This window comes from Cyprinodon variegatus, unplaced genomic scaffold (genome assembly GCF_000732505.1).
Source record: "Cyprinodon variegatus isolate N-32 unplaced genomic scaffold, C_variegatus-1.0 Scaffold95, whole genome shotgun sequence".
In the NCBI taxonomy this organism is placed as follows: Eukaryota; Metazoa; Chordata; class Actinopteri; order Cyprinodontiformes; family Cyprinodontidae; genus Cyprinodon; species Cyprinodon variegatus.
This window is the reverse complement of record NW_015150548.1, coordinates 638,288-646,600: the sequence shown is the minus strand read 5'-3', so window position 1 is coordinate 646,600 and position 8,313 is coordinate 638,288. Positions and strand designations below refer to the sequence as shown.

At 36.4% G+C, this 8,313-nt stretch overlaps 1 protein-coding gene across 1 annotated transcript in view; it reads left to right on the top strand.

The window, feature by feature from the left end:
* The window catches only part of LOC107084230 (tensin-like), a 132,708-nt gene that overhangs the window by 88,272 nt on the left and 36,123 nt on the right, over positions 1 to 8,313 (top strand). Inside the window, exons 11-16 of the mRNA XM_015373961.1 lie at positions 2,008 to 2,120; positions 2,207 to 2,267; positions 2,382 to 2,457; positions 2,571 to 2,700; positions 6,140 to 6,205; positions 6,289 to 6,414. Coding sequence (XP_015229447.1) covers positions 2,008 to 2,120; positions 2,207 to 2,267; positions 2,382 to 2,457; positions 2,571 to 2,700; positions 6,140 to 6,205; positions 6,289 to 6,414 — 572 coding nt within the window. The remainder of the gene's footprint in view (positions 1 to 2,007; positions 2,121 to 2,206; positions 2,268 to 2,381; positions 2,458 to 2,570; positions 2,701 to 6,139; positions 6,206 to 6,288; positions 6,415 to 8,313) is intronic.

Sequence of the window (8,313 nt, the reverse complement as noted above, 5' to 3'; positions counted from 1 at the left end):
AATATCAGAAAAATCTACTTGAGTACAGTAACAAAGTATTTGTACTTCGTTACTTCCCATCTCTGCATACTAATGCTTGGTCTAAATCTCCTGAGCCCCCCATACTGACACAAATGGGGTACCCCTATCATCAGTATGTGACGCCCAGGATAAATGGCAGGTTGTGGACATTATATCATGTGACACTAGTGATAGTAGTGTTTCTTTAAGTTAAGGGGTTAATGTCAGGGTAAGGGACGGGTTAGGGGTATGTTTTTACTTCAGAGCTCATGGAAGAATTTAGAAAGTTCATGAACCCAACATGTCAGTAAGTGAGGAGAGGGGTATCCCCGTTGTGTCAGTACAGTATCTGTTAACTGTAATAAACAATTGGTAAATAATATTTTATGTGTAGGATCAAATCTGTATTGTTTTTGATGAAATAAATAACACATGCTGTTGCTACAGCCCCCTAGCTTTTCTTTTCCTAACACAACATCTCGGGTCAGACTAACTGAACCTCCCAGAAGCCAAAACATCTGGTCACTGACAGGAGAACAAGGGGGATGTGTGTAGGTGGAGACCTGGAGGTCAAGGTTACCTTTGATTCCATCTTTATTAGCATTATTAGCAACCAGATAATACTAACTTGTCAAGTATCTAATAGGACAAATGCCACCTCATAAGAGGGATAGAATTTGGTCTGTGGTTCAGTAGGGAGTTAAGTTTGTGATGAATAGGTTTTTATTGATTTAAAAGTCTGCAGTTCAAATTTTGATTCTAGCTCCATCATTCACTTAACCCTGCAAGTTTTACTCTCCAAAGTGGAGAGGAAAAACTCCCTGTTAAATGTAAGAAACCCCCAGCAGAACCAGGCTGAAAGACTGAGGGTTCAAAGAAATAGAGAAGGAACATAGAAGCACTGATATTTATATTTGAAATAACTGCAGATATATTTAAACACTGGAATCGGCCGTTGTTTATGGAGCAAGATCGGTCTCAATTTTTACAAATACGCATCTGTGATTCATACATGGACAGGACAAGATCCACACATGCTCAGCACTATTCGCACAAGCACACAAAAAATTCACACACATAGTACAAGATCCACACGCACACAACACTATTCATGCTGCACACAAGATCCACACATGCACAGAACAAGATTCACCAAAGTATTTCTGGACCATAAACAATTATTAATTAAATTACAAAGTACTAGTGGTCTATAAACACAAATGCATTTTTTTAAAGCAGGAAATAGTCTTCCACCAATCACAAAGCTCCCTTATATAAGCCAATCACAAGAAAGTACTCCATGCAGAATGACTAACTGTCAGATTCCACATCCTCCGTATCCGCTCCGCCCCGTTCACTTACGTTGTGCGTAGCTCTTGTGCACTCCTTTTTAACCAATAAGAACTGTTCCACAACTGGGCCAAACAATGCTCCTTTTTTCTAGTCTCTGTTTTTATTTTAGGTTTAGGTTTTTATTTTTGCTTATTTCGAAAAAAGGAAGAAATTCTCAATTATGATATTTCTAATAAATAACAAGTGTTATTGGGAGAGTAAACTCTTAATTAGAGAAGCAATTTATTCACTATGATCAGTTTATCATAGTCTCAAAAGAGTTTTAGGCCATAAAGTGAATATTATTATCGGTTATCGAAATTCAACCCAAATTTTCAGATTGAAAATTTCTAGAAATAGAATTTCTTTTGTTTTTTTTTCATATTTATCCATACAGTAAAAAATTAATCCCACTTTTTTAGTCTTAATACCTGATTCCTATTATGTCAAATAACTAAACTATTTATAATGATACTAAGGGATGAAAAAATATTTTAATCTAGCCCTAACCCTTCTAATTATGTCCTGGGCAATTACCTGTGACTTCTTTAAAACCCACCCCCTATTGTGAGTGGAAACAGGTGAGTTTATTGAAGACCTGGAGCTGGTGATGAAAGAAATGCTAGAAGCAAAGATAACAGAGGAAATTAGAGGATGACATTCCTTTGTTTGCAGGTATGTTCAATATTTCAACGGGCTCCTGTCTGGGCACATAAAAATCAACAATAAGCCCCTCTTCCTGCATCATGTCATCATGCACGGCATACCCAACTTTGAGTCCAAAGGAGGTGAGTTTCCGACCCAAAAAGTACAAAAGAGAAGCACGAACGATGTGGCTGTGACTTACATTTTCTTCGTTTCCATTTCTTCACAGGATGCAGGCCTTTCCTGAAGATCTACCAGGCCATGCAGCCTGTCTATACATCCGGAATATAGTATGAAAACCGATTTTTTTCCCCCCAATTCAGACTGGTTTAAGTTTAAAGGCTAACTAGAAATTGACACCATGATGTGATCCACAACGTTTATTGTATTTTGTTTTTTGGCAGCAATGTTCAAGGAGACAGCAACACCAGTATCTGTATCACCATTGAACCCGGCCTGCTTCTGAAAGGAGACATTCTGGTTGGATCTCAATCTTACTTTTCTTTGTTTATTTATTTATTTATTTTTTTGGTTATTAAGACTCATAGGAATCATTGATTTGATGTTTGGTTTCATTTCTTGTTTATTAATAGCTGAAGTGTTACCACAAGAGGTACAGGAACCCGACCCGGGACGTGATGTTCAGGGTGCAGTTCCACACTTGTGCTATCCATGACCTCGGGGTGGTTTTTGGGAAGACTGAGCTCGATGAGACCTTTAAAGGTAATATGGTTTTTCTATGGTTAAGCTCTTTGCAGCTAAATAATTCATGAAATGAAAACAGTTGACATGATTTCATTAGATTTTTCAAGAATAAATCTAAAAAAGGCCAAATTAAAGTCTAAGGTTAAGGTTTAATTGCTTTTTTCTGACAGCAGATGACAGATGATACATCCACTTTCATAATGAACAGCTCCCTCTTGTGGCCAAGTAGCAAAACATTTATTCAAAAATCCCTAAAGCTAAAAGGAGGGCTGTCACCTTTATTTTGAAAAGTTCCTTTAGACTCAAGATTTGACTTAATTGTTAAACACACTTACTTTTTTTTCCCTAAAAATAATAAGAAAAAAAACCCATCTACATACAGGATAATCTTGGACAATAGATAAAAGAGCTCATGGTTTCTTTAAGACAAAAAAAATCTAGTTTATTTATGATTTATTTTGGCTTTCTTTGAAAATTTAAAATTTAAAAATAGCTAGTAAACATAGTTTTATTTTTTTTATACTTAAAGTTAATGTTTTCTTGTTAATTTGTTATTTAAAATATATATATTTTTTCAAATGATTAAATTCCAGCTATGTAATTAACATTTCATCAACCATATTTAGCACGTTAAAAACGTTATGAAATGTTCTAAAATACCCAGTTCCAATCCAGTTTCATATACAATTGTATTATTTATTTATTTATTTTTTTGTCTATTTCAAAGTAAAATAAAGATATTTACAGAAACTTAAGAAAAACTTGAGGTGGCAGTAAGAATTTGGTGTTAAACTACCAATCTAGGGAGTGTTGGCACATTTACCTTTAAGCATTTGCTTGTTTAACAGTTGATTAAAAACACCTTAATTCTCTTGTTTTGTTTTTTAAAGCATAAAAATAAAAAATGCATGATGGTACATATAATCTTACAATGAATAAAAGATAATACTTGTTTTTTTTTTTTTTTTAGACGTACTCAAAAAAAAATTTTATTTTGCTTTTTTGGAAGATAACCGTTTTAATTAACAATATTTAAACAGATATTTTTGCCTAAAATGTAAATTCAGTTTTTTTTCTTATGTTTTTTAACATTTCGTATATTTTTTAGTTCATATAAAACTTTTAGACACATTAACATTTTAAAGGAAAAAATTCCAATCTAACCCAATTCTACACATTATATTTATACAAATACATATATATTGATGTTTTTAGTGTATTTAAATTTGTTTTAAATGAAATTACAACTAACAACCTGCTGGCATTTTGTTTCTTTTTCTTCTGTTTTGGGTCAAAATCAGATAAAGATTTTATAAAAACAGGAATTTACTAATACTTTAAGCAGTAAAACAATCATTTAAAGTGGTATTTAGGAATTATTAAGCCATAAAAGGACTTAGGCTTTTTTGAATCTTGTATCATATTTATTGAAATAAGAAAATGATTAGCATCTTTCTGAATAAAATTAAAATGACCATGAAAAGAATGATTATTTGATTCAACTCTGTTTTCCAATATTGCGGCCTCTGTGCCTTTATAAAGCAATTCCCTCCTTGTGAGTTTTTCTATTTTTTGCTTTTAGGTCACATTTAACTGTTAAACCTCATCAAAATGATAAAGAAATGACAGACAACAATGATAACAATTAGTTTTTAAAGTCTTTTTTGTTAATGGAAACAATGATAAAGCTAACCTCATAATTACTTTGCCACTAGCTTTTTTGTTTTTACACAGGATTGTTTTAACACATCCACACTTAGGGATTTATGATCATAAACAAGATGTTTAAAGTAACGCTAAAACATCTTTAATTTATTCCTGACATCCATGTCATAATACGGGACAGATGGACCCAGTATTCAAGGTGAGACAGCCAGAAGGAAAGTTCTAAACATTTATTAAAACAGAAAGAGACAAAACAGAAGCGCGCTGCTGTGGAACTGCAGTGACTGCAGGTGCGAGGTACAGTACAGTCCACTGAGGAACAGACAGATCTGGGTTCCAAGAATCCATCAGAGTGCGAAGGCAGGTTCAGAGTCCCGTGCATCGAGCATCCAGCTCAGACAGAAATGCACAGACAGGCAAAATCCAGCAGGAAAAACCATCCAATCAGTTTCCTATTTCCAATCAGGAAACAGAATCACTCGGAGAAATGCTGAAAAGCTCTGAAACAGATTAAAACTAGCCTGAAGACATGGGCTGAAAAAATAATCTCCTACTGGAAACGGGGACATGACCCTTGGAAATAACTAAAACTGACAGACAGGACACTAACAGAAGGCAAACAGGGAACTAACCGAGATGAAACAATGATCTGCCCCGACAGCTGGAACTGAACTCAATATAAGGGAAACCAGCAGGTGGGGAAGATGAGTGATGGTTAGGAGCTGGACAGAGTTAAGTAGGCGAAAGGTATGAGCAATTAAGGTGAGCTATCAGGACAGATCATTTGATAGACTCTCCCAAAAGTTGCTCTTTTCTTCTGGTCAGTCCGTGGAATATTTCCATCTATTTCTATAAAACTGTCTACTCTGTCATTTGCTGATGAAGATTCTTAGTCATCCAGGTCATAGTCATTCCGTAAAAGTTCAAAAAAATCCACTGGACTTGGTTTCCAAGATTTGAAGACGTTTCGCCACCTCTCCAGGAAGCTTTCTCAATTCAAATGTCTGAATCCGCAGTGAGTTTGAGTCTTATACAGACAAGGCCTCTTATTGCTTGGAAACATGCAAATGGAAACCGATACTTTCTTCTCTTTGAAGTTGCATGCTATCTTATCTTCTATTGGTGAATGGGTAATTCAACATGGTACCTTTGTTCTTATGGATCCGGTTTGACCTTTCAACTCTAGCAAGGATGCAATCTTTGCCAAACCTCTTTCGTGTGAAAATCTTCTAAAAAGATGGTGTAAAATATTTAAATGTGTTTCTTTACAACCCTTTTCATAACTCTAACATCCATGCAAATGTCTTTAAAAATATACTGTCAATTGGTCTTACCGCAGCAATAAGAACCAAGTGGGCAGAACAGAGTCAGTCCTGCGCTCTGTTCTTCTTGTTTTTCGTAACAAAAGCTAATTGGCGAGAAACAATCAGTCTTGTCTCTCAGTTTGTCTTACCATCAGAACAAGAACAGAATGGCGAAAATCGGATCAGTCTTGCTTATTTTTCCTACCCTGAGAATGAGACTCCCACCGTCACAGAAACCTGCAATTGTGGTTTCATGTCTAGAGCTAGAGGGGGAGAAGACCGAACCCTTAATGGTCTCATAAACACACAAGAGTGTCATCACACAGACTTTGTGCTACTTTGAAATTTTGAGCACAAACAAGACGTTCATATCCGCTTAGTGTCTGTAGTTATTTTCCTGCTGTTGTAGACAAAGCTGCACAGTCTGGACCTTTATTTTTATTTTTTTTTTACCATAAAAAATAGCTATTGTTTGTTTGTTTTCACAGATGAAAGGTTCCCAGAGTACGGAAAGGTGGAGTTTGTCTTCTCATATGGACCAGAAAAAATCAGAGGTGAGCTTCTGATCACTTTAAAAAGCCTACTTTGGTTTCCCCATTTATTGCTAATTCCCATTTTCTCATTGAAATCCCCTTAGGTCTGGACCACCTAGAGAACGGGCCCAGCGTTTGTGTGGACTACAACACCCAGGACCCCCTGATCCGCTGGGACTCGTACGAGAGCTTCAACCATCAGCAGGAGGACGCAGCACACACAGAGAACGGTATGTTCCCATAAAAAATGTCATCACTTCCCCTCAACACACGGTTACACCGGAGATTTTCTTTTTCTACCGGTCCTTTATTTTATCTGTAATAATTATAGATCACCTTAAAAAAGTAGTTAATATGAAAATATATAGAAAAATACTTGAAGCTGAACAATTTTAAGCTTTTATCAGCCATCTAAGGAGGTACTGCTTACTGCTTAAAACCTGATTGTTTAGGTAAAACTGAACAGAATCATGTCAGAGTATAAAACAACGATTGATACCAATGAATAGAAACCAATTCTCCAAATTTATGTTGCCTCTGAAGTTCCAACCCCTCCTTTTCTTCCCCTGCCCTGTCATTGAGGTCTTTAAATAGCCCCTGCAGAAATGGGGCAGGGGGCGTCAGTCATCCTGCAACAGCCTAACCCCCCCTAAGGGCTGGGGGGGCTCATGTAAACCGAAACCCCCACTAGGAACCGCTCGAAAGAGCTACTGGTCAAACTTCTAATGTTTCAGTGTCGGAAGCTGGGGAATTAAAATAGGTGCTAAATATGGTTGATAAAATGTTAATTGCATAGCAGGAATTTCTCTAATTTGCATCAGTTTTCATTAAAATAAAAAAATAATAATTGATCTGAACTGAAGCCCATCCTCTGACGGAGTGATTGACAAAAATATTCATAGCTGTAAGAGTTCACACCTGTTGTTCCCCCACATTTAAAGCTGAAACTTTAAACAGCAAAGCTGATAGAGAAATTCGCCGAAAACCTGCTGATGTGACAGCAGCAAAAGACGATGGTTAAGAGCATCATTTACAAGGTATTTGGGGTTTATTTTCTTTGTTTTTATAACCCTGGCAGATACGAGGCAACGTGTAGAAGACTGTACTGTAGTCACTTAGCATCTGATGATCATGCTGAGTCCCTTGGCTCCTTTCAGTGATGATTAGCGCCTTGATTACTGCTGTAAAATCTGCCCAGACAGGAAGACTTGCTGGTCTCAGTAGAGCCGGACTTGGCAGCTTTTCCCATAGTTCTCTCTCCTTTTTATGAAGTGCGTTAATTTTCTTTTTCGTTCTCATTTTTTTTATTTTTATAATGCTTTTCAAAGATCCATTTTATTTTTATGTATGTCCCAAAAGAGCTGTTGAGGTAAAGAAGGTCAATGAGAACTGCAAGGACTGCAAGTTCACTCCTTGCACAGTTTATTTTTTTTCCTGGATGTAGATGTTGAGGCCTGTGCAGACAAACAGCTTCTCTTTTCACAAAGCTTACTGGTTTTGAGAGAAGAAAAATTTGTTGTTTTTTTTCTAAATATTGATTACTTTCTTCCATACATCAACAAAGGCCTTAATACCCAATGGTACAAGAATCACTTACAGTGAGATAGGTGCCTATTTTTACCGACAGTAGCTCAGAGGACGTATATCACTCACCAGACTTAATTTAAAGAATCCAGACTTGTTTATTTGTGCAGGTGTTAAATGAACATGTTCAAGAGTTATACATCAAAGGATTTAGGTGGATTGTAGTGGATGAGGAGGGGGTGTTTACAAAATGAGCAACTTAAAAAATGGTCACCATAGTTGGATAGCTGAAGGGTTTTAGCTTAATGTAGAGGTGGAAACTGGATATAATTGGTTTTTGTGGGTTGGATTTTGTAAGGATTTTGTTGCTTTTCTGCTTTAGCATTTGCATAGCAGAATTACCATTATTGGTCTTCAGGGTGTCATAATGGGCCATAATGATCTGACCCACATGCAGAGAACCACTCAGAGACCAAGGGCAAAAGTTTAACAGGTTTTTTTGTAGGTTAGCAAACACTGATGGAGATTGAAACTCTGGGCCGGATTTATCAAGATCCAATTTTGCGTGCAGTAATTTGCGCTTGCAAACTGGAATTTTGTGCGAG